Source organism: Heteronotia binoei, chromosome 1, assembly GCF_032191835.1.
Source record: "Heteronotia binoei isolate CCM8104 ecotype False Entrance Well chromosome 1, APGP_CSIRO_Hbin_v1, whole genome shotgun sequence".
Classification (NCBI taxonomy): Eukaryota; Metazoa; Chordata; class Lepidosauria; order Squamata; family Gekkonidae; genus Heteronotia; species Heteronotia binoei.
Genome location: NC_083223.1, coordinates 194,247,062 through 194,272,759, shown reverse-complemented (window position 1 = coordinate 194,272,759; position 25,698 = coordinate 194,247,062). Strand labels below are relative to the sequence as shown.

Sequence of the window (25,698 nt, the reverse complement as noted above, 5' to 3'; positions counted from 1 at the left end):
AGCGCTTGCCTGAAGATGGAGCCAGGCAGGCAGGCGCGGGGGAAGCACCGGATCAGAGGAAGAGGCAGCGGATCGCCCCCCAGGAGGAAGGTGCGTCCTATCCTCCGGAGTGCCTTATGGTGTGAAAAATACGGTATATAAATAATAAAGCTCCATGTCAAAATGCAGACATATTCCTAAGACCACAATTGCATAAAATTCTTAGGAGGGATAAAAGGGGATGGAGTCACTGGGGAAATATTTGTGAATTTCCTGCATTGTGAAAGAGGTTAGACTAGATGACCCTGGAGTTCCCTTCCAACTCTATGATTTTAAGTTCTATTTCCTTGCTATTTGTATTTCTAGATACACTGTTTCCCTCAACAGATACAATTTCATACAAAATTTCACATCTCAGGAAACAACTTTAGATTTACTTTACTCCTCCCATACTACATTTTTAGTCCACATAAATGCTTCCACCATCAATGAAGCATCACAGAAAGAATTCACATCTGTGGTCTTTTGCGGGATATGCATACGCCAAATTTCTCCCAGATTTAAAAAACCCTATTACCAAAACTGAAAACAGATATGGATATAAGCAACCCGTTTACATCTTGCAAATCATATCTTCGGACACACAAGAAGAAACATGTTTATTTGCAATGACTAATTAAGGCAAAAAGAGTATTTTGCATAAAAGGTACTGCTAAAATTAGATGTTAATTCCCATTAAAATGTTCCACTGCAAGATTCAAGACAAAGAATACAAAGAAGGCAAAAAAGACATTATGGTTTGCAATCATGTTTTTACACACAACAATGAAGGAGTAAAATCATTTTTTTAACTGTCCACACACACTTACCAGAATTCCCTCCAGGTGACAATTCCTCCTCAGATGATTTCAGAGAACGCACATATAGATAAATGCTTAACATGACAGAGAAAACTGTAGCACTGATCGCAAACTGCAGGAAATGGTTGTATAAATAATAAAGTTCCACTTCAAAATGCAGACATATTCCTAAGGCCACCATTGTTAGGAGAAAAGCATAAAATCCTTTCAAGGGAGATAAAAACACAGCATAAGAGATACGCCAAAAATATAGCATGGTTCAGCCACTATCTGAGCAAGCCTTTAAAATGCCTTGCATAATCCCTTCTCTTTAACTTTCTCAAGCATAAGCCAGTTTTTGTCTGACTGGATACACAGGCTTGTCTGAAACCGGGAGGGGGGGGGGGAATTTCCATGAAGTCCATGGGGAGAACAGAGAACATGCAAGCTTCTTGAAAACTCTTCATACTGAACACTTTAAGTTATCATATCCAAACAATGTCTATAATTACTATAAAGCACCAGGAGAAATGTGTCTTTCTTATCTAATATCAAATGATATTAGAGCTGAACCCTCAAGTTAAAAAATAAAACTTAATAAATTGACTTCTGCTGTGTGCAACTATGACCACTTTGAAGTCAAACTCTTCATTTAATATGCAGGTTAATGAGCAAATAGGCAAAATAGACTGTGCCTGAAATCTTTATACTCAAAACTTCCAAGTCAATATTTATGCATAATGCAGGCATTTATATGAGATACTTCTGTATGTGATTAAGAGGAAAGAAGACATCTGCAATGCAGCAGTACAACTTCAATCCACTGAGATCATCAGAAATTTTTTTTTTTTACCTTTTGCAGTAATTTGAAATATTTTATGGAATTAAGTCACTGTGAAGATTTTCTGCAGAAGCCCAGCTGTGGGTATCCTTAACGTTTAAGCTGCAACAGGTGGCTATCAGAGAACAGGGCCTTTTCTGTGGTTGGAATATACTCCTCCTACTCTACCATGTGAGGCTGCTGTATTGTGTCTACACTGCTTTCTTTAGATATCAAATATAACCCACTTGATGCATGTGATTACTAGTTTTCTGTTTATTATTTTATTAGCCACAAAGAAACCAGCCAGGAGGGATGCTGGTGGCACAAGCAGGAGTCAGTCAAGCTCCAAGATCACTGAGGAACCAGCTTGCGGTCTCAGTGTCAAAGGAACCATGCAGCCAGCTGCCACAGGGAAGAACAGGATACCAGAGAGGCCTGGGTGCCTAGGTACCTTCCTGTCTGGTTCCGTCATCTCAACTTCTTTCTTATCAGGATCTTTGAGCTCAATAAGACCTGCTTCAAGGCCAGGGGCGGTAATACTGGGAAACCAGGGGATAAGCCCCTGCCCTCCAGGATCAAGTTGAAGCTGGCCTTGTCCTCGGAGAGCTGCATTCCCAGTAGTAAGGACTGACCCATTACCAGGACCACCGGAAAAAACAGATTATAAATAACAAATAAAAACAAATGCAGAGAGAGAGCATGCTCAGATATGGTTTGGGTTCTAAATTATAGTTAATGCAAATTACTGTTTGGCATGATAGCCAAGTTGTGCCATACTATTCAAAACCACAATGTATGTCATGTATGTGCAGCAAAGCAAATTATCATTTTTTTTAAAAAAACCCACCCAAATACAATACATATATTTACCATTTATCCTATATGCAAGTGTAATTCCATTCAAAAGCGGTGTTCCTTCTACAACCTTAAAGAAAAACAAATGTTCTTTATTTGCTGCTCAGAATTTTATTAAACTGTCTTCATATGTTGATACATATATATTGTGTGGCTTTTGAAGCCCCCACCACCCCATCAGCCAGCTTGGAGAAGGCATTTAAAGTTAAAGTTGCTTTCTTTCCACCTCCATCCATCTATTTGCCTGCCTGCCTTCTCTCAAACATCTAATGTTCATGTCCTTCTCTCAAACATCTGATGTTTATTTTATGTGGCTCCTAATTCAGCAAGTTTGGCCACTCCTGTTATAGTGGAACAGCCAATTCAAAAACCATGCTGCTCCTCTATATATCCTAGAACAAGGGTGTCAAACTCATAAGGGCTGGATCTGACATAAATGAGACCTTGTCGGGCCGGGTCATGTGTGTCATAAAATGTAATGCCAGGTAGCAGAGATATAAACTTTATAAAGGACACATACCAACACAAAGTTTTAAAAAAACCCCTTTAAATAAAACATGCTTAAAATATTAGCACTCATTGATCTTAAAGGTGCTTTCTTTGTATCTCTCCCATGGGATCCAGGGAACTGGGCCAAAGAAACTGGCTCTTTCCTTCCTTCCCCAGTGGACCAGGAGGGCGAGGAGCCTCAGCCAATAGAAGGAAGGAGGCTTGGCTCAGTAGCTCTGCTGAGCGATTGAGAGAGCCTGGCAAACAAGTTCTCCCTCAGCTCCTTCCTCCCCAAGAGAGGGAGCCTCAACCAATGGAGAAAATAGATATTTTGCTCTGCAGCTCCTGTGAGATTGAGCAAGCTTGGCAAAACAAACTGTTATGCAGAAGGAAGAAAGGGAGAGGGAGAAGGAAACAAATGACAGCCAGTTGCTCAGGGGCCTGATAGGAGCCCTTTAGGGGCCTGATTCAGCTCCCGGGCTACATGTTCGACACCCTTGTCCTAGAATTACAAATAGCCAATTAGACTGAAAACAAAAAAAACTTTAACCTTGTAATTCATATGTTTCCCAGTAAGGGAAGCAAAAAAGGAATTGTAGGTGGGGTTAACTATGGGCTTTTCCAAATAATCACAAGCATACTACAAGAGCAGTAAAGTCAGAGCAGCACATCCTATTTACATTTTATAGATACTGAGCAGCTGGGGGAAGTATTTCACACAGCCATATTCTGTACAACAATGAACACATTATCTGAAAGAAATACTGCATTTTCCCAGATACAATGCAATACTTAACACATGAAAACACCTTATAATGAATCAGACCCTTGGCCCATCAAAGTCAATATTGTTTACATGGACTGTCAGCGGCTCTCCAGGGTCATAAGCAGAGGTCTTTCATTTCATCTATTGCTATATCTTTTAACTGGAGATATTGGGGATTGAACCAGAGACCTTCTGCATGACACTAAGCCACAGCCCCTTCCTTGTTCTGTTCTCTGTTCTGCAACAGGAAGACTTTGTAAGACAACTTACAGATTTTGTGCAACAAATAAAATTCAGACCCCACCCCCGCTCAAAAAAAGCCCACTGAAAGATTATGGAGCAAGTAAGCAAGAACAAAACATTTGTCAAGCAGCATTGCTATTTTTGCATTGATTTGTATACAGTTTTATTTTAATATGGACTCATGCAGATGTTAAAGACTAAACCTGGGACCTTCCACCATGCAAAGCACATACTCTATCAAAGCATGCGCTGACCACAGTATCACCAATTTATACTGGGCTCATAACAGTCAACTATAGTTTACCAGCATGGTGAGAAAGCTAGCAAGATGTGATTAGGATAAGGATCTGAGAGACTCAGGTTTCAGTCCCCATTCTACCATGGAAGCTTGCTGGATAACCTTGGGCCAGGCACACACACTCAGCCTAACCCACACTTCACAAGGTGGTTGTGAGGATAAAATAGAGGAGAGGAAAAAGGAGAGTGATGTCAGCCACTTTGAGTTCCCACTGCAGAGAAAGGTAGGGTATAAATGAAGTAAATAAATAAAATTACCTTTCCTATGGACAGTAAATAAAACAGAGCTTGGAGAAAGAACCACAGAAGAAAAATGCCAAATACTCTTGTTTCCCATAAGCTATCAAAAGCTGGGAAGGGAGGAGGAAAATTCAGAACACTAGGGTCTTTCTGCTTGCACATTAACAACAACAAAAACACAGTTGCAGGCATGAGAAATATCATGAAGAAGGCACCTGCAAACAAGCACAAAGAGTTGTAAGTTAAAATCAAAATAAAGGAAGCAGCCCTGATCTGGATAGCCCAGGCAAACCCCATATTGGAAGCTAAGCAGGGCTGACTTTGGCAAGTACTTGGATGGGAGACTTCCTTGGAATACCAGAGCCTGAAGACAGAGGCAGGCTTTATTCAGCCACCTCTGAATATCTTCCATCTCCCCAGTAGGGGTCAGTCACCAGAAGTCACCATGACTTCCAGGTGCACTCACGCACATACACAAAAATATTTTTAAAAAAACATAAAAGAAACATATTCTCACGAAAGTGCCTCTCAAATGTTTTCTTTTCCTACAGGGTAAAAAATAGTTTTACCAGTCATTAGCAGTTGGATCAGTCTTTCTCCCAAAATACAACAAACAGTTTACAATGTATATTTAAAATTGTCACCTCTCTATAAAAAACAATTTCAGTAGATGGAACTAAAAATTGTATGTATAGTTGCAGCAACTGTCCCCCTCCTCCAAGCACTTGGTCAAAGGCCACAATCTAGCCCAGAGGTGACCAAACTATGGTTCAGGAGCCGCATGTAGCTCTTTCACACAAATTGTGTGGCTCTTGAAGCCCTCACCACCCCACTGGCTGACTTGGAGAATACATTTAAAGTTGCTTTCTTTCCACCTCTCCCTCCCCCATCTGTTTTTCTTTCTTCCTGTCTTGTGGCTCTAAAACATCTGACATTCATGTCTTGTGGCTCTCAAATATCTGACTTTTATTTTATGTGGATCTTATGTTAAGCAAGTTTGGCCAGCCCTGGTTCAGCCTAAGCTGCTAAAAAGCTGCAGGGAAGGGGAACTGGCCCACAAATCAAGTCACTTGTCTGGACAGTGATACCACTTATAGCCTGGACTAGAGATGTGAAGGCTCAGAAAAAAATTCGGGGGAAAAAAACATTTTCCTGAAGCCTTTTTTTCTGAAAAATTGAAAAAAAGAAAAAAAATTGATTATGGAACGTTTTATTTTAACACGATGAATACAATATTTTAAGGCAAGGTATTCAAATATTTTCCAAATAATTTCTAAAAAATATGCATGGTATCAGATTATTCTAATTTCTGTGCACTGAGGATAAGCAAGTCCTAGATCATGCCCATTCATTGAAACTTAGTCCTACACTCCCCTTCTATACACTTCCCCCCTCTTCAATTCTTTTTATGAGAATAAGTTTTTTATTTTTATTTAATACTGTGGAGAGGAAATATGAATAATTGTTACTTCTGGATTTTTTAAAAATTGTTTTGTGGAGGGTTTTTTTTGTCTGTTCCAGATAAACTAGTAAACAGTTCAGGAGATTGTTGCTCCATTTGTTACAATTACAAATAAATAATATTTAAAAAGTAAATTCTGTTTGTAATAATTGTTTGGATACACTATATTTTTAATATGCTAGTTGTGATAATTTCATGTCAAGTAAAATTGTCTATAGTCATATTTTATCTTCCTAAAGCAACAGAATGACTTTCAATCTGGAAAAGGAAAAAGAAGTGCTAATGTAGCATTTTTTTCAATTTTTCCGAAAATTTCCGCTCCCCCCCCCCCAAAAAAAAAACCCCCGGGAAAAAAACCCTTTTTTTCCCCCAAGCTTCAAATTTTCTGGAAATTTTACATCTCTAGCCTGGACCCATGCCCATCCTGGCTAATAAAAGCTGGCTGGGGAGAATTACGGGTTCCCTTGAGGGAAATTGTTAACAGATCCCTATCTGAAGGGACCTTCTTCAGTCTCTTAAGGAGGCAGTGATCTGCCCCCCTTCTAAAAAAACCATCACTGGATCCGGCCGTATTGGCAAACTATTGGCCGGTGTCAAGCTTGCCTTTTTTGGGCAAGATTATTGATAGGTTAGTAGCAGTGCTGTTACAGAGCTTTATGGATTACACTAACGTGCTCTACCCTTTTCAATCCAGTTTTTGTTCAGGTCATGAGACAAGACGGTTCTGGTCTCCCTCACAGATGACCTCCAGAGGCATCTGGATAGAGGTGGTTTGGCAGTACTGATACTTTTAGACCTGTTGGCTGCGTTCAGCATGGTTGATCATCAGTTACTGACCTACTGCCTTGCCAACGCTGGGATACAGGGGTTGGCCTTACAGTGGCTCTCCTCTTTTCTCCAGGGTCAGGGACAAAGGGTGGAGATAGGGAAGGAGCTATCCTGACAGCACCCACTTGTACGTGGTGTGCCACAAGGGGTAGTTCTCTCCCTGATGTTGTTCAACATCTACATGTGCCCCCTTGTCCAGAGGTTTGGGCTGGGATGCCATCAGTATGCAGATAACACCCTGCTCTATATGTTGATGGTTGGCCGGTTCGACTCCTCCCCGGAAGATATGACCATGGCATTACAAGCTGTGGCAGGGTGGCTCAGGCTGAGTTGACTGAAATTGAATCCAACGAAAACCGGAGGTCCTGTATCTAAGTTGTGGTGGTTTGGGAATGGAGATTAGGGATGTGCATTCGGTTCGGCCGAACCGTATTTACAGCCGAATCACCACTGATTTGGCTGTATACGGAATAGGCTGCAGCCGATCCCCATAGGCGCCCATTATACGGCAGCCGAATACGGCTCGCCGTATACTTACGAATGGCTATTCGGAAGTATACGGCTGTCAATTCAAAAGGCGGGAAAGTAGCTTCTGCAGCCTCAAAGGAGCTGCTTGCCTACTTTCCCACCTCTCCCATAGCCTCCCTGGGATCAGGGAGGGGGGGGGGAGGGGGAAGAGGAGCCCCAGCAGCCAATCCAAAGCATGCATTTGCAGGGCTTTTTAAGGAGTCTTCCTTCCTGGCTGGACTCCTCCATTGCTGCTGTGTGAGAGAGACTGTGCTGCTGCTGGCTGACCCTTGGCTTCAGCTGCTGCCTGCTGCTCTCTCACTCAGCCTTACCAGACTTTCCTGGACTAGAGAAGACAAGGTAAGGCAGTCTTGGGGTTCTTGTTTTTATTTATTGTTGGTAAAAGGACTTTTTAAGACTTAGAGTCCCTTTACTTATCCAGATTTGGGTGGTGGTGGTGGTGGGGTAGCTTATTTGGGGTTAGGGGTTTCTGCTTGGGGAGGGGGGGTTTGCCAATATCTTAATTTAGTGAGAAGACTTTTAAAAGTGCAGTGTCCTTTTACTTCTCCTGATTTGGGTGGCTTGGATTTCTTGGGGTTAGGGTGAAGGGGTTTTTTTTTTGGGGGGGGGGGGGGTTGGCAAAGTTCCTGTATTGTTAAAAGTTAATTTTTTTTACTGTTTTAAAAGTATTCAGTGTTTGATTTGTTGCTGCTGTGTTGTGCTGCTGCTGTTACTCTTCTCTTCGGGTTCTTGGGGGGGGTGCTGTTTGGCCTAATTTCCATTGTTTAAAAGGCCACTTTTGTTCCCCTTTTCCTGGTTCTGGTTTTAGGGGGTGGGGGTGTTGTTGACTTATTTGGCCTGAGCTTTCTTGTTGGTGAAAAGGCCACTTTTTAACACTTGGCCTTTTGTGATTCTGCTGGTTTTGTTTTGTTTTTTTTAAATTACCTCTGGTTGGTGTAGGGGTTGGCGAGGGTGTGTGTGGGCTGGGTCACTTTCTTGTTTTTATAGAGTAGATTGTGTGTTCTGTGGCAGGGAAGCTGGCACCTGGGTGAGAGACCCAGAACCAGCAGGCTTGTTGTGGTTGGCCAGCTCTCCCCATGTTGTTTGGGGCAGGGCTGGAGAGCTGGCATCTGGGTTTGCTGCAGCCAGGTCTGCAGAGCAGACCTTGAGCAGATTGTGTTTTGTGTGGCAGTGACGTTGGCAACTGGGTTTATATTGCTTCCAGGCCTGCAGGGTTCATAGAGTAGATAGACGGATGTAGTGCATTTGGGTCCTGTAGAGATTCTCTGATGTGGTTAGGTTTGGCTTTGGGTGCCCCAAGAATTGGACCCCCTGGTCCAATTTTTTTTGGCCTTGTGGGTTTTGTGTGGGACAGTGCCCTGAAGCTGCACAGCAGTTTGGGGGGCTCTCCTCAAAACCCCCTGCTCCCCAGAGCCACTTTTCCCACGACAATTACAGTGAGGAAGTGGCTAATTGGGCTTTCCCCATCATTGTTGGCAATGGGACTTTTGGGGAACCCAAAGACAGGGACCCCCTGGCCCAATCTTTTTGGGACTTGGGGGGGTTGGAGGGGAGAGTCCCCTGCAAATTTGGGGGCTCTCCCTCAAACCCCCTGCCCCCCAGTAGCCTCTAATTATGCCCTATGTTGCCATTGATTTCAATGGCCCATAGGGTATAATGATGGAGTAGGGGCACCCTCTTTGGGTGCCCCTGGAATAGGATCCCCTGGCCCAATCTTTTTGGTACTTGGGGGGGTTGGAGGGGAGAGTCCCCTGCAGGTCCCCTGCAAATTTGGGGGCTCTCCCTCAAACCCCCCTCCCCTCCATGCGGCTTCAAATATACCCTATTTGCCATTTATTTCAATGGCCCATAGGGTATAATAGGGCCATATATTCGGTAATAGCCGTGCATCTACCGTATATGCGGCTATTCCGAATGCGGTATTCAGGAGTATACGGGGATTCTGAATTCCCCCCCTCCCGTATACTTCCGAATCCGTGTAAAACCGATTTTTTTTTTTTTTGCACATCCCTAATGGAGAACTCTTTACCGACCTTCGATGGAGTGCCACTTACGTTGGCGTCTAAGGTTAAAAGCTTAGGGATATTCCTTGACTCCTCTTTAACAACGGAGGCCCAGGTGGCAGCCACTGCCAAATCAGCCTTTTATCACCTTCAGCTGATAAGGTAGCTGGTCCCCTACCTCAAACGCAACGACTTGGTGACAGTGATCCAAGCCACAGTCACCTCGAGACTGGATTACTGTAATGCCCTCTACATGGGACTTGCCCTTGCCTCAGACCTGGAAGCTTCAACTAGTGCAGAATGCTGCAGCCAGGCTGTTAATGGGCCTTCCCTTGCGGGAGCACATTCAACCTGTGCTGAAAGTGTTGCATCAGTTGCCCACTGCATACCGGGTCCATTTCAAGGGGCTGGTTCTTACCTTTAAAACCCTATGGCCAGGGACCTGCATACCTTTGGGACCTCCTTTCCCCACATGTTCCCCGGAGAGCACTTCGGTCAAGGTCACAGAATGTGCTCTCAATCCTTGGCCTTAAAGAGGCCAGGCTCATGACGACCAGAACCAATGCCTTTTCTGTTGTAGCTCCATGCTGGTGGAACGAGCTCCCTGAGGTTAGGGCCCTGCAAGAGCTCACGCAGTTCCGCAGGGCCTGTAAGATGACACTCTTCCACCAGGCATTTGCTAAGATCAGGCTACAACAGACTTTGAAACATCTGGACCACCTCTACCATGAACCTAAGATCTGTTTCTATATAGAATATCCAGATGGAACAGCAGAACACTAAAATGTGATATAAAAACAGATTAGGCAGCTATCCATCTTATCAAACGGATTGTCATCCAAAGATTAATATAGCGCTTGGCATATTTTGATTTTTATGATATTATGTTTGTATGTCTTAATGTACTTTTATATTTTATATAGACCATCCTGAGCCTGCTCTGGTGGGGAGGGCAGGATATAAATCAAACAAAATAAATAAATACATGTATATTTGTTGACCCCACAAATGACTAAAACCTGGCAAGAAAAGGTGATGTGACAAAATCCTTAGGAAAATCACTGCCCATACCCAGCAATTCACTATGAATGCTGAATTTTCTATTTTCACAAAGCCTAAAAGTTTAGTTGACTTCAACAGACATGGTACACGCCACCAGATGTAGCCTCTGCTGAAGTACATGTGGAACTTGTACTTTTAACAGTTCAACACGGCCATGTACATAAGATTCTGAAACATGCAATAACTGTAAACAACTAATAACTTCCAAGCCTGTAATATATTAACACTATCATACCAATTCTCCCCCCAAACTCTAGTTCCTTTGTCTTCATGCATAATCTTTCAACAGTTTTGGGGGTCTCAAAAATTCTCTCTTCTGCATACAATTTTTCCATTTTCTTCTCTTCTTTTCTGGGATGCAAGTGAACATTCTCTGACTCAATTCTTTCATGCTAAACACAAATAATGGAGAAAAAGTCATTTGTAGTCTTGCAGCACCACCTGCTGAAATATTCCTGAATATATTGTCTTCAAATTCCTGAATCATTTCAGGGTTGCCACTAAAATTTTATTTTTAATTTCCCTGACTTTCCCTGAGCAACATTTGTCAATTTCCCTGACCACCACTCAAATAGAACCACAAATTAAAAAACGAATAGGTCACATTGCATTAACGCAAGGCTTGATGAAATGTCCCACTCTACAACTACACAAATCTCAACTGCAAAAATATTTGTGAAAGTAAGAGATTTAATATCAGCTCCTTTCAACATTAACTGCAGCAACATCTGTTTTGCAATTGTACCAATGATTACACCAAGATACAAACTTCAATTCAAGGAAACTCTGAATGCTAACAAGTAGGAACTTTCCAAAGCTGGAAAAGTTTCACTTTCTGGTTCCAGAAAGTGTAATCAGCAGATCAGCAGCAAGAAAGGAGATGGAGTTTCTGCAATCTAGAGAAGCAAACAACTCTCATTTGCAACCTTTATGCATGGAAGAAGTCAAGAGAGAGGGTGAAAGAGCTGGTACTCTGTAAACTCCAACAGGAACAAGCCATCACATTTGCAAAATTTACTTTGCATGGTGCAGAGTAGAAAGTGCTAGTTGTTTGTGAAATCCAACAGTGGCAAAACTCATTTGCAACTGTGCTGGGTTTAGCAGGAGACAAAAATGTCCATTCCATACACAAGCATGACCCAAAAACATGTTTATCTTTATAATGTAAGTTAAATACAGTCCTAGCAGGTAGGAATGAAAACAGTCAGAAGTTTAGTTTATATATTGCTAAATGTTTAAACTAGCCTTGTTTTGCAAATGCTACAGGCAGACCTGGGAAATCATGCAAGGACAGAGCTGGGAAAGGGCATCATTAACTTTTACTTGTATTCTACTGCTTCTCTATTCCAGTTGCCACAATAACAGAGCATGTTCTTGCAGCAGGTCAAAAATCCACTGCTTGAATATATTTTAATCACAATTTCTCTGACTTCAGACCAATTTCCAGTTCCTTGACTTTCCAGAAAGTGGCAACCCTGCATTTGTTCCCATTAGTGATAGACTATATTGCCCCTGATTTACATTTTATTACCTACAAGTTCTAGCCTCTTGTTCATGTACAACAAAAAAGGATCAAAGGTTTTTAGGATTCCATACCTGTAAAATTTTGAGAGAGGAATAATTCACTTCAGTGATATCTGGTTCCCCATTATAGCGGTTGATATTGTTTTCATATAGTTTCTGGATTGGTGAGAAAAGAATGGAGTGTTTCCACAGTGTAAGTGTTGTTTTTTTAAGGTCAAACAATTATTTCCTTCAGTTAATTTAAGCAATTCTGTTTCTACAAAAGTACAATGAAATAATAAATATGCTTAGAGCCTTTACTAAAATACATCTAAAGAAGTAATGAATTAATGACTGCATCCAATGAAGCTCCCAGTAAAAGTAATGTGGATTTTTGCCAAGTTCCTTTCCCCCCAGCAGTCGCTTTTCATCCCCAGAAAGAAAATTTCCATAGACAGAGATAAATTAATGGGAGTATTTTCACCCTATTCTCCCTCCCCACTGCAACCTCTCAATTCATGGGGTCTTCATCCCCATGAATCCTGTGGCAGCCAGGCTTATTGTCTGGGAGAAGATGCAGGGTTTTTTTATTAGCCTTGCAATGGAAGATCTTGCATAGGCTGCCCATTTGTTTCCAGGCTCAATTCAAAGTGCTGATTTTTATCTGTAAGGTACTAAAGTCTTGGACCAAGATCCTTAAAGGACTACCTTCTTCCATACAGTCCAACCTGCCAGCTAATATCTTCCTCAGAAATCCTGCTCTCTGTGCCCCCAACTTCATAGGTGAGGCTAGTGGAAACCAGAGACCTCTTTTTAAAGTGGTGGAATGTTCCCTCTAAGCTGTGGAATCTTATAAGCAAAAATTCTACTTTGTGAGCTACTGGCATTCAAGTTGTGAGCTACTGCATAAATTAGTTTGCTCTTGGGCCATTTTTTCCTGAGCTGAGACAAAAATGTGTGAGCTGGAGGCTAAAAAATTGTGAGCTAGCTCACACTAACTCAACTTAGAGGGAACACTAGTGGTAACTCATCTGTCTTCAATTAAGAGGGTGATTTTTTAAAAACACTCTTATAGTTTGTTTTTAACCTGAGAAATATTTCAGACTTATTTTAAGCGGCTATGTATTTTATGCTGTGGCTGCAGTTTTAGCGCTAGGTTTTAATAAACAATTTTTATATTACTTTATACTTTCATTATGTTTTATTTTGTAAGTTGCTGTGGGCAGATTCCCTGGAGATGCAGCATAAAAATTTTCCAAATAAACAAAATGTAAAAATTTCCAGAAATTTTGAAGCCATGGATGAAAACGTTTTTTTGGAGCAGGTATTTTAAATAATATGCAGTACTTCTCAAAGTCTGATTATATTTCACTACTTTATCAGTACAAAAGGTATGGTTTATACCTTGACTAGCACTTAAATTTGTACCATTCAGCATATTTGAACAGTAAATGTATAAATGCCTTGTCTCCACTTTCTACAAGCAAAACTGCAGAATACCCAATACAAAACAGAGCTGCAAAGTGCTACAACCCACACCGCACTAGCACAAGAGCAAGAGTCCAGTAGCACCTTAAAGGCTAATAAAATTTGTGGCAAGGTATGAGGTTTCATGAATCACTACTCATTTCTTCAAATATAGCTGCATCTGAAAAAGTGAGCATACCCTGCCACAAATTCTGTTGGTCTTTAAGGCGCTACTAGGCTTTTTCCTCTTTGCTACCGCTACTGACAGGCTTATCACAGTTACCAATCTTGATCTATGTTAGCACATCTACTTTGTTTTTCAAAATATACTCAATCATAACGTGTAGGATGATAATACTCTATTGATTAGTCCAGTGTTTTCTATGTTCTAACATTTAATTCAATATCCAAATATGCTGGCAGTCCTGTTATGAATACATGAGAAAGTTTCTGTCCAAATTATCACTATTTTCTTCAGATAGATCCAAGCGGGCAGCCATGTTGTTCTGAAGCAGTTGAACAAAGCAGGAGTCAAGTTGCACCTTTAAGGCCAACAAATTTTTGTGTGCTCTGAAGAGCACACAAAAGCTTACATTCTAAATAAAAATTGATTGGTCTTAAAGGTGCACCTCGACTCCTGCTTTGTTCAACTATTTTCTTCAGCACACAATTTATATTTTCTAATTTAACTTTTATTTCTTCCTCCCTTGCAGCTGTGAAAAACTGTCATGTTTTTTGAAAAAAATTAGAAATACCTCAAAAATGCTGTATATGTTCTACTCTATGCACAAGAATAGTCACATATAGACAATTTTTAACTGGGGCACAGTGTGAGGACCAAAAATTCACACAACAGGCTCAGGGATCTCTCCGCAAACCAAGGGAAAGTCCCAGGTTTTTAGAAAAATCTGAAATGTAAAATTAAAAAACAAACTGGGTTTAAAAAAAACCAACCTCCAAAATCATAGAATCAATGCCTGCTTCTTTAAGAAAAGTGTGCCACAGATCTTACAAGACTATGTAGTAAGATATTGGTGGCCATTTGGTTTCTAAGCTACTGGCTACCAACATTGTCATGAATTCCAAAGTTCAATTAGCGTTAGTAAGGAGAGACATACTTCAAAAATTAAAAGATAGCAAAGAAGAGATAAAACTGGAAGAAAAGCAGAAAAATTGAAAAGATAGAAGTAGAACCAGAAAAAAGTGGGTTGGTGGATGGGAGTGGGGCTACTGAGGGAAAGTCCAGGTAGCAGGTGGGAGGAATCAACTTTCCTTGGGTTCAAAGGGGCTGCTAAGGAATGCAGCAAAAATTCACATTGGCTATTATTGTCTGCTAACATATTACTGGATCTCACTCAAACATACTGCAGGAGAAAGGATTAAAATACATTAAAAATAAATACCAAAGGAATCAAATTAGGTTCCACAGTTGTATTCTTCTTAGCATTTTTCAGCTCTCTGCTTTGAGAAGAAGAACGGCGTTTATGTTTTGCTGGCCGTCCAGGTGAACGGGATCTAGAGCCAGATCTAGATCGGCTGCCACTGCGTCTTGATGGAGAACCTGAGGAAGAGCTGCTTTTCCTAAACCGAAAGGAAGACAACGACTGCAAAAAAATTAATTAAATCCTATTACAGTATTATAGGTTTTTTTAAAAAAAAACCTTTAAGCTAAGTACTAATTTATGTATTTTTTTCTGTAAAAAACTGTAAATTACTTTTTAAGTATTTGAATTTTTATATGGCTCAACTTCTATCAATGAAAAACTGGAGGGGTGGGGGAATGATGCAGTGTGCACTTTACTGTGCAAGATGCCTGCTTCATATAAGGATATGCAAAGGAAAGAGAGTTGCCAGCTCTGGGTTGGGAAAATCCTGTAGTTTGGGGGATGGAAACTGGGGAAGGCAGGTACCTCAGCAGGGCATAATGTCATACAGTCCACCCTCCAAAGCAGCCATTTCCCCCATAGGAACACGTATTTGTCATCCGGAGATCAGATGTAATTCCAGGACCTCTCCTGCCCCCACCTGGAGGTTGGCAACCCTAACTCTTGCCACACATGATTGGAAATAAAGCTAAAGGACTGAGACAAAACAAAACCTCTCTCTTCTAGTTGTCATACTGAATTAGATTTTAAACATGCTTTCTTCTTGTGTTCGGAATAATTTTTGGGCTGCTTCCCAATTTATAACAAGCATCATCAGAAAACGTTTTAACTGAGAATCTAAAAGCTAGACTGCATATGGGATTTCTGTGAGTAAAATATATAATAATCTTTAAGCATGCCACTGGACAATAAATCTCAATCATGACAGGATAGAAGAGATGGTCAACAATCCCCCATGACTAAGAAGAGGAAAGGATACCCCAAAAACATGACATTTCACTATTTTAAAAAGATGAGTAAGTAGTAATGTTGCCAGCTCTGCGCTGGACAATATCTGGATATTTAGGGGTGAAACCTTTGGAGGGCAGGGTTTGGTGGGGAGGGACTTCAATAGAGTATAATGCTGGAGTCCACCTCCCTAAAGCAGCCATTTCCTCCAAGCAAGCTGTCAACTGGAGATCAGTTGAAATTCTAGGAGATCTCCAGCTGCCACCTGGAGGCTGGCAACCCTAAACAGACTGAGAAAAAATACACAACCACACGGTTATAGTGACTATATAACGAAACAATAATTCTAGCTATATTAACAAGGAAAACTGAAATTGACAATAGGAGTCCTGATGTGCAGGGGGTCGACTTGAAACTTCCTGCTTTGCTCAGTCTTCATGCATGGGGTGCTCCAATAAAGTTAATTCAAAAAGACTCCAGTTCAACTCAAAATTAACACTGATGTTTCCACAGCATTCCATGACTGCAAATAATTAATTCTTCATAAGGACACAAAAGTGCTTCTAACAAATTTCGGCACTACACTCACAGTGACTCACGGCACCGTTTCACCAGTCATGATTACCAGTCATTGAGTTGAAATGGAGTCTTTTTGAAATAACTTTATTGGAGCACCCCATGCATGAAGACTGAGCAAAGCAGGAAGTTTCAAGTCGACCCCCTGCACATTGGGACTCCTATTGTTGTCAATGTCAATTTTCATTGTTAATATATCTAGCATTATGATTTCGTTATATGGTCACTATAACTGTGTAGTTGTGTATTTTTTCTCAGCCCTAGAACCCTGGCAGTTCTCCAGACCATGTGCACTTTTTGCTAGAGATGTAAAATTTCCAGAAATTTTGAAGCTACAATGGGGAAAGACACGCCCCCCTCTTTTCCCAGAAAAAAAATGAAAAATTTAGGGATAATTGAGATATATACAATTCTTAAGTGTCCTACCAAACCTAAATCAATTTTACTGCTTTAACATTAATTACATCATGTATAACTTACTTAGCACAGAAAACTGCAATATTTGGGGGTTGCATACCACCCCCAATTAGCATTGTTGCAGTGGGCAGAAGGTGGCCACCAGCAATGGAGAAAGTGACTGACAGACAAGAAAGAAAAAGTGGGTAAGCAGGGCTAGAAGAAGGGGAGGAAAAACCATGCAGACAAGCAAGGTGGTGTTGATATGATGAGGCAGCAGAAATGGTGCTACTTTCTCCTTCCTTTCACAGGTTCCAACCAGTGTTCCCTCTAAGCTGAGTTAGTGTGAGCTAGCTCACAGTTTTTTAGCTTCTGGCTCACACAATTTTGTCTTAGCTCAGGAAGGATGGCCCTAGAGCAAAGTCATTTATGCAGTAGCTCACAACTTCAATGCCAGTAGCTCATGAAGTAGAATTTCTGCTCACAAGACTCCACGGCTTAGAGGGAACACTGGTTCCTACTCTGACAGGCAGACAAGCATTGGAGATTGGGAGGAAAAGCGAGTCAGTAATGGCGCTGCTTTCCTCCCCCGCCCCCTCACTACCCCAGCCCATGTCAGGGAGATATAGCGACTGTGAATAGGAGGTGGCAGTTCTTTCACACATGTACAGGACTGAAGCTCTGGGGAATTGGATTTGAAAGATTGTTTTAGATTTGTTCAGCTTGCTTCATTTTTTTGTCTCTTAGATCAGAGGTAAAATTATTACAAAATGCTTGCTGCTTCTACTAGTATTTCAATATAATCTTTTATCTAAGCTTTTTGTTTTCTTTTTGCATAAAGTAATAGTTTTTGCATTAATAGTGCACTGCAGATTGGGTATCCTACTCCATTACTTCCCAGATTCCATGTGAGAAACCAACTTCAATGATACCTCTGCTCTATATACAGAATACTATTTTGCTGTCAGAGTATCTGAGGTTTGGCTGATACAGAATTCTTCTAAGAGAAAAACAGAAACCTAAGGATTAAGAAAGTAAATGTATGCCTTTTCTAGTATAAAGATATCAGATCTATCAGAAATCAGACTGAAGAACCTTTAGTGTAAGAAGAAAAGCTACTGGTTAACCTTCAGACTGGTGCCTTTTTAAGTCTACAATGGAGAAGGCAAACTGTCTGCCATGAAGGACCAGCAACTGTCATCCCAATATAAGAGAGTCCTGTCTTAAATGTGACTGTCAGCCATACATAGTCTTCTCTCCCAACTTGCTGGCAAAAACTCCTATGAAGGAAGTTCTTCTTCACCCAAATGGTGATTAACACATGGAATTCACTGCCACAGGAGGAGATGGCTGCAAGCATAGACAGCTTCAAGAAGGGACTGGATAAACATATGGAGCAGAGGTCCATCCATGGCAATTAGCCACAGGGTATGGATAGAACGGACCATTGGTACTCACCGTGAGGGGTCCTTCTCCTCGGAATAAAGGAGGATGTTAATGGGTTATTCCCATGGTTCTCTAGGGAGGCAGGAAACACTTTTTTCTTCCCTTTGGCACCTTTGGAATAACCCTTAGCTTTCATTTTTGGGACTCTGAAGAGCGGCAGCTAACCTGGAAACTACTTCACTGTAAAATAGACTTGTTAACAGAACAGAAACAGAACTTTAACAGTGATAACAGAAGTCTTAAACATTAAAAGTACAGACAAGAGAAGAACAGTATACGAAAGAACGATGAAGGAGGAAGCAGCGTAATGTCCTCCTTTACTCTGAGGAGAAGGACCCCTCATGATGAGTATCAATGGTCCGTTCTCAGAGTCGGAGGACATGTTAATGGGACGTTCTAGAGCAGTGTCCCTTTGGGTGGGTCCTCTTCATCGTCTCTGGAAATCAGTATATGCTGCAACACCTTTCTTCCGAAGGCTGCTTCCGCTGAGGCCAGTGTGAATTTTGTAATGCCAGACGAAGGTCTAGATGGAAGACCAAGTTGCCGCACAACATACTGATTGAAAAACGCTGCGTTGGTGGCTGCAGATCACAGATAATGTGCTGTAATGCCAGTGGGCTCTGGAAGGCCCGATGCCTTGTAAGCTTCCATAATGCAGGATTTTAGGATTGACTGATGGCACCCTTGGACATCTTGTCCCCGAGCCTAGGGGGAGCTATGTTGATGAACAGACTATCCGATTTGCAGACACTCTGAGCTCTAGAGATGTAAATTTTTAGGGCCCTCCTTACATCCAAGGTATGCCAAACAATCTCCTTGGGGTGCTTCGGTTGAGGACAGAAGATTGGGAGCCGTGAAACCTGGAGGCGGCCTTAGGTAAGAAGGACGGATCCGTTCTGAGGACCACCTTGTCTCTGTAAAAGATGCAGAATCCAGATTTGATGGAAAAGGCACTTAGTTCAGAGACTCTTTGAGAAGACGTGATTGCTACTAGAAATAAGGTCTTCATCCGGAGCCATCTCAGCTCCACTTCTCTGAGCGGTTCGAAGGGAGGCTTGGTGAGAGCTGTAAGAACTAGGTTGAGCCTCCAGGTTGGGAAGCAATGAACCTGAGGTGGACACTTGGCCACTGTGCCCTGCAGAAACAACCTCACATGAGGATGCCGGGACAATCTGTATCCCCCCACCAGAGGCAGGACTGTAGATAAGGCTGCAAACTGTCTACGAAGCGTGGAAGGTTTGAGACCGGACTGTAGGTCATCTTGAAGGAAAGAAAGGATGGCAGATATTGGAGGTGACAGGGTGTTTACCTTCTTGCGTCTACACCACCTGCCTTCCACGTCGTGTTAAAGATGCGAACTGTGGATTGATGGCGTGTGGATTGATGGTATACGTGACTTCAGAAGAATAATCTAATCGTTGAAAGTTGCCCCGCTCAACCTCCACGTGGTCAATTGTAACCATTCTGGGTTGGGATGCCAGACTGGATCCTGGAGTAGCATGTCTGGTGTCACCAGAAGAACCAGAGGTTCCTGAACCAACATCTCCTGCACCATGGAAAACCAAGGGCAGCAAGGCCACCAAGGTGCTACTAGTATGATCTATGCTCTCTGATTTTCCTGATGGTTTTGGGCAGGAGAGGCAGAGGGGGAAACGCATAGAGGAATTCCCGTGGCCAGGTGGACGTTAGAGCGTCGATCTGTTCTGCTTCCTGATGCTGGTACCTGGAGAAGAATTGAGGGAATTGCCGATTTGATGGCGAAGCAAACAGGTCCACTTCTGGTTGACCCAGCAACTGCTGAATGAGAAGGAAAATCCTGCGATGAAGACTCCACTCTGCTTTGCAAATGGTCTGTCTGCTCAGCCAGTTGGCCTGAGTGTTGTCTTGCCGTCTGATGTGTTCCACATGAGGTTCTTCTCTGACATGAGGTTCTTCTCTGACCAGTGTAGAATGTGAAGGATTTCCTGATGCAGCCGAGATGCCCGGGATCCTCCCTGCTTGTTTATGTATGCTTTGTCAGACATATTGTCTATCCGGATCAGGATGTGATGATTGGTAATTGCAGGTCTGAAATGACAGAGGGCCAGGCGGAATGCCCGAAGCTCCAAAACACTGATCGGTGTCACGGCTGGGGCCGGGTCAGGCAAAGTCCAGGGGAAGTCCGAGGTCTGTAGCCAGTAAGCAGGAGGGTCCGAGGCGCCAAATCCGAATCACTGTACAAGTATCGCAGGTCCGAGGTCCAGAAGCTGAGGTCAGGGAGTCCAGAAGTCACAAGCCAAAGTCAGGGAGTCCAGAAACCAAAGTCAAGCCGGAGTGGATGCTAGAACGTCAGGGAGATGACTAGTTGCTTCCACAAAGCCTCCTCCCAAAGCCTACAGCTATATAGCCTTCTGCTGGCTGTTGCCCATTTGGGCTAATTGCTGGCTCAGAGAGGCAGCCAGGATCCTGTTGCAACTCAAGCATCCTTGATCTTAGAAGGGCCAGAATCCTCTCAAAACTCAGGGCTCAGGGAGCGTCTTGCTTGTGAGCGTGCCGCCCTCCTCCGATCCCTGAGGTCCTGACGGAGGCGGTCACACACACACGCGCCACCCGAGAGGGCGAGGCAGGGGGGCTGGGATCTTCTCCAGCAGGAGGCAGGGGCACTGGTGCAGGTGGCAGGGGCACAGTTTCTTCTGCAGGCTCAACTTCCTCTGCAGGATCCCCAGCACCCATGACAATCGGTAGTTCGGCCTCTGACAGGGACCAATGACCCTGAACTGGGGTTTCTAGCAGGATAGCTCCCCAGCCTTGCAGACTGGCATCTGTGAAAATTTCCTTTAGAACAGGAATGTAGAAGGCTTTCCCATGAAGCAGGTTACTCATCTGAGTCCACCAAGAGAGACTGGTCTTGACCTTCAGTGGGACCCTGAAGGACATAACCCGTCGTTCCATAATCGCCCACTGATAAGGTCTCAGAAATCTCTGAAGAGTTTTGAAATGCAGACGGGCCCACTGGATCATGTTGATAGTGGAGATGAGGAGACCCAAGAGTTTCGCCAGATGGGAGAGAGAGGATGCATTCTGCACTACCTGAGTAGCTGCATCCCTAATCTTGCTGATCTTGGCCCTTGGTAAAAATACTTTGCTGTTGGTTGTGTCCAGGATCACTCCCAGATGCTCCGAACACTGGGTAGGTTGGAGGACACTCTTGGAGAGATTCACCAGGAATCCATGAGACTGTAGGCACCTGATGGTGATTTCGGTGTCTTTCAGACATTTCTCCCTCATGCTGGATCAGATCAACGGATCGTCCAAGCATGACCACTGGCACTTACTGTGAAGGGTCCTTCTCCTCTGAGGTCAGGAGGCCATCTCTGTGGGTTATTTCCATCCTTCAGGGAGGCAGGAAATACTTTTTTCTACTTCCTGTTGGTGCCTTTGGAATGACCCACCCTTCAGTTCTAGGACTCTGAAAGCAGTAACCATAATTCCAGTAATACTCTAATCCTGTTAAAGAAAACGTACTAAACAAGAGCATTAATGACCACATAACAGTACCCAGTGAGATACAGGGTAGAAAGGCAAAAAGAAGAGAACAGCACACAGAAGCAGGAATGCCGATGATGATGGGAGGGCCGATATGGCCTCCTGACCTCAGAGGAGAAGGACCCTTCACGGTAAGTACCAATGGTCATTCTCCCTCTGAGGCGGAGGCCATCTCTGTGAGACCTCCCAGAGTAGTGTCCCTTAGATGGGTGGGTCATCATCATCAGCTGTTATCGCAGAGTGCTGCAAAACACTTCTTCCAAATAATTCAGCTTGTAATGACAAACAAAAGTGGAAATGGAAAAAACATGCAGTAGCTTTACAAGCTTCTTCTGCAAGTGATCTATTAAGTAGAGCTGCGTTGGTGGATGAACTGTACAAGGAATGTGCCATAATTCTGGTAGGTGTCTCCAGGATAGAAGCCTTGTAGGCTGCATATCACAAGCCTTGAGAACTAAGCTAATGGAAGTCTTGGACATTCAACCTCCAAACCTGGAGGGTGATATGTTGCTGAAGCAGCTGTCTGTTTTCCTGATGGAGTCTGTCCTTGAAATGTAGATATTAAGCACTCTGTGGACATCCAGGGTATGCCACACAAATTCCATGGGATGCTTGGACTTGGGATGTGGAAAGATAGATCTCTTGTGATCTGTGAAAATTCAAAGAAACTTTAGGCAAAAAAATGTTGAATCAGCCCTGAGCACTACCTTATCTGTGTGAAGGATGAAAGGTTTGATTTTACAGATAAGGCACTAATCTCCGAGACTCTGTGAGCCGAGGTTACAATTAAAAAGAGAGTCATCTTGAGTACCCACTACAGACAAACTTCCCTGAAAGGCTCAAAGGAAGACTTTGCAAGGGCAGACGATACTGTGACCCCCAAATAGAATAGCGATACACTGGAGGATGTGCCTAGAGCATAGTATTTTGCAGGAAAACACAGGACATGATGTTTGGGCAGCTTGTATCCTCCATAAACAGGAAACGCTGTGGTAAGGGCAGCAATCTGACTGTGGATAGTGGAGGACTTTAGACCTAATGTCAGACCATCCTGGAGAAAAACTAACAGAAAAACAGTGAAGGGTGCCAACAGTTCAATCTGGTTTTGTTTGCACCATCTCACAAAAGCTGTCCAGATAGTGTTGTGAATGCAATTGGCTCTTGGATAGTGTCTGTTACTCCAGAAGAGTATTTTGCACTCAAGCTCCAGTGGGAAAACGAAGCCAGTCTTGCTGGGGGCACCAGATCAGGCTCTGATTAAGCATGTCTGGAGAGACTGGAATAGACAGAGGAGGGCAGATCTCTGTAACTGCCAAGAGCCAAAGATGTCGAGCCCTATGACAGGCCACCAGTATGACCTTGGCCACCAGTTCCCAAATCCTGCAAATGGTCTTAGGAATGAGTAGAAGCAGAGGGAAGCAAAGAGGATGTCGGTGCGGTGCTGTCAAAGCTGGGTTAAGATAGATTCTTTCTCCAACAGAGGAGTCCTGGGGCAGGAAGATGTGAGAACACTGATCGCCTCCACCTTCATGCAGTAATACCTTGTGAAAGAAGCGAGGAAGCTGATGATTCGTGCTTGATGTTAATTGGTTTAGGGAAGGACATCCTAGGTGTTGGTGAATGATCTTGGGATGGAAGGACCATCCCCCTCCGCCAGTCCAACCACGTGCTGTCCCTTCCCCCTCCCCCCGATGTACTCCACTCTGATGGGAGATTCCTGTCTTTCCAGGCCAAGACCCTCAAATCCACTCTGTGGCGCTGAGATGACTGAGAGCCCCTTGCTAGTACAGATATGCCTTGGTAGCGATGTTGTCCATCCAGATAAAGACAGGCTGATGGGTAGGATTCAACCTGAAGTAATTCAGAGCCAGCTGGTTGACCCCGAGTTCTAGAAGTTGATGGGAAGACTCTGTTCTTCGAGAGTCCACTGATCCTGTAGCAGAACCTTGTTCAAGATAGCTCCCCAATGTTGAGGGCTTGCAGCTGTGAAGAACTCCCCATAGACCTGGGTGTAGAATACCTCGCCCTGTCAAAGGCTGCCAGAGAAGACTGGATCTGATGAATACAGGAATCCGGAGATGAAAAATCCTCTTTCCCATGATGGACAACTGGTAGGAACGAAGGGGATGCTGCAGTGGACTGGAATGAAACTTGGCCCACCGGACTGTGTCTAAGCAGGAGATCAGCAGACACATGAGCTTGTCCAGAAACAATAGGGATGAGAAGTTGTCCTGGATTACCAGGATTACAGCAGCCTGGATCTAGCGCCTTGTCCAGTGGGAGGAAAAGGGAACTGCAGGATGTGTCCATGATGGTTCCCAGTTGAGACAGTTAAAGGGAACTCTTTGACTGGTTTACAATAAAACCATGTTCCTGTGAGCGGAGGGTGGACTAGGTGCCCTGAATGTATTTGGAGAGGCTGCTGGACCTAATGAGAAGGGCGTCCAATTATGGATGGACATAAATCCCTTGGTGCCTGAGGTGGACTACAGGGTTTACCAGGATCTTGGTACATGCCCTGGGGACCTTGGAAAGTCTAAAAGGAAGTGTCCAGCACTGGGAACAGTGGCCATTCACTGCAAATCTGAGAAATATTCTGTGAGCAGGATTAATGGGGATGTGTAAGTAGACATCAGTCAGGACTACTGAAGTCAAAAAATACCTGGGGTTGAAGGGCCTCTGTAATGGACCTCAAAAGATTCCCTAAGCAAGCCCTGAAGCTTGACAAACTTGTTGAGAAACTTGATCCAAACTGGCCCTCCAATTGGTATTCCTCTCAGAAACTGTGAATAAGATGGAATATACTTCCCAATTCTACTCTGGAAGGGGAATGGGCTGCATAACCCAAATGCGACAAAATGTTGTAAGGCCTGTTCAGTAATTATTCTTTGGATGCAGACCTTGGACACCAGAGACTGAATGAGTTGTTCCAATGGGAGATTGTGTATTTTAAGGTGTAGCTATGAACAATGACATCTAGGGTCCACAAGTCTTCTTGAGAATACCTCCAGACCAAAAGGTTGAAAACCTGACTCCTATTGGAAGGGACACGCAGCCATGCTTGCATGGAATTGGACTCACATTGCCTTGGGGGGGGGGGGGGGGGGGACAGACCAAGACAAGGAGTGCTAAGCACAAAAGTAGTGATTTCCCCATCTATCAAGATGACAGATGTACTGAGACACAGTGTGTTTCTAGTACGTGTCTTCACCAGAAATCTACCAAGGCAGTCACCAAGGAAACTATCACTCTGGAATGGACAGGCAGATAACATAGATTTGGGAAGCATGCCTGCAGGCCAAGCACTCAACCTCCTAGCCACAGCTGTGGAAGTCATGGCCTTAGAAATGAACATTAAGCTGTCTAAGGTGGCATCAGCAAGAAAAAAGGCAGCCTTCAGTCTCCTGCTAGTGCCTTCAAGGAGGCAGAGGTTGTTCTCTGACAAGACCTGAATAACCTTGCGGGCCCAGACGATTGTTGCTCTGGATGTGATGGAGGCTGTAGTGGAAGCTCTCACCATCCTCATGAAGCAGACCAGTAGACTACAATGCTGCCACGGGCCGTCAACTGGGGAAACCTGTAATAACTCATCTGCATAATTAGACAGAGCATAAAGCATTTAAACAAATGTGGAAACTGTCCATTTGGGTCAGGTTTGCCCCATTCCACCCTGAGGTGACATTCAAATATTCAGCCACAGTATGAAAGGGAAAATTCATTAGTACTCATGACCATAACCTTTCTACAAGAAGCCTTAAGCTCCTATGAATGTGGAAGGTAAGCATGAAATGCAAGGGTTGCTACAGGCTTCTTCCCCCTCCTCCCAGTCATCAGGCACAGAGTCAGAGGACCTAGGTTCTGCTCCAGGGCTTCTCCATCTCTTTGTATGGGTAACAGCCTATCTGGGTGCCTTCGTGGCCCAGGGCAGGAGGGGCTGAGAAGTTTGAGGAGGTTGATCAGAGCCATGTGAAATAAGTGCCATCTTAGGGCAGAAAGAAGCCATCCCCTCTTGCATGTTTCTGCAGAAGCTTCACATCA

General features: G+C 43.4%; 1 protein-coding gene across 3 annotated transcripts in view; it reads right to left on the bottom strand.

Moving 5' to 3' along the window:
* LBR (lamin B receptor) overlaps positions 1-25,698 on the bottom strand; it is a 78,558-nt gene that overhangs the window by 36,079 nt on the left and 16,781 nt on the right. For all 3 annotated transcript variants that reach the window (XM_060245878.1, XM_060245897.1, XM_060245888.1), the window contains 6 exons: positions 14,788-14,988; positions 12,011-12,094; positions 10,650-10,806; positions 4,550-4,746; positions 2,512-2,566; positions 849-1,043 (listed from right to left, as the gene is read on the bottom strand). In XM_060245878.1, coding sequence (XP_060101861.1) covers positions 849-1,043; positions 2,512-2,566; positions 4,550-4,746; positions 10,650-10,806; positions 12,011-12,094; positions 14,788-14,988 — 889 coding nt within the window. The remainder of the gene's footprint in view (positions 1-848; positions 1,044-2,511; positions 2,567-4,549; positions 4,747-10,649; positions 10,807-12,010; positions 12,095-14,787; positions 14,989-25,698) is intronic.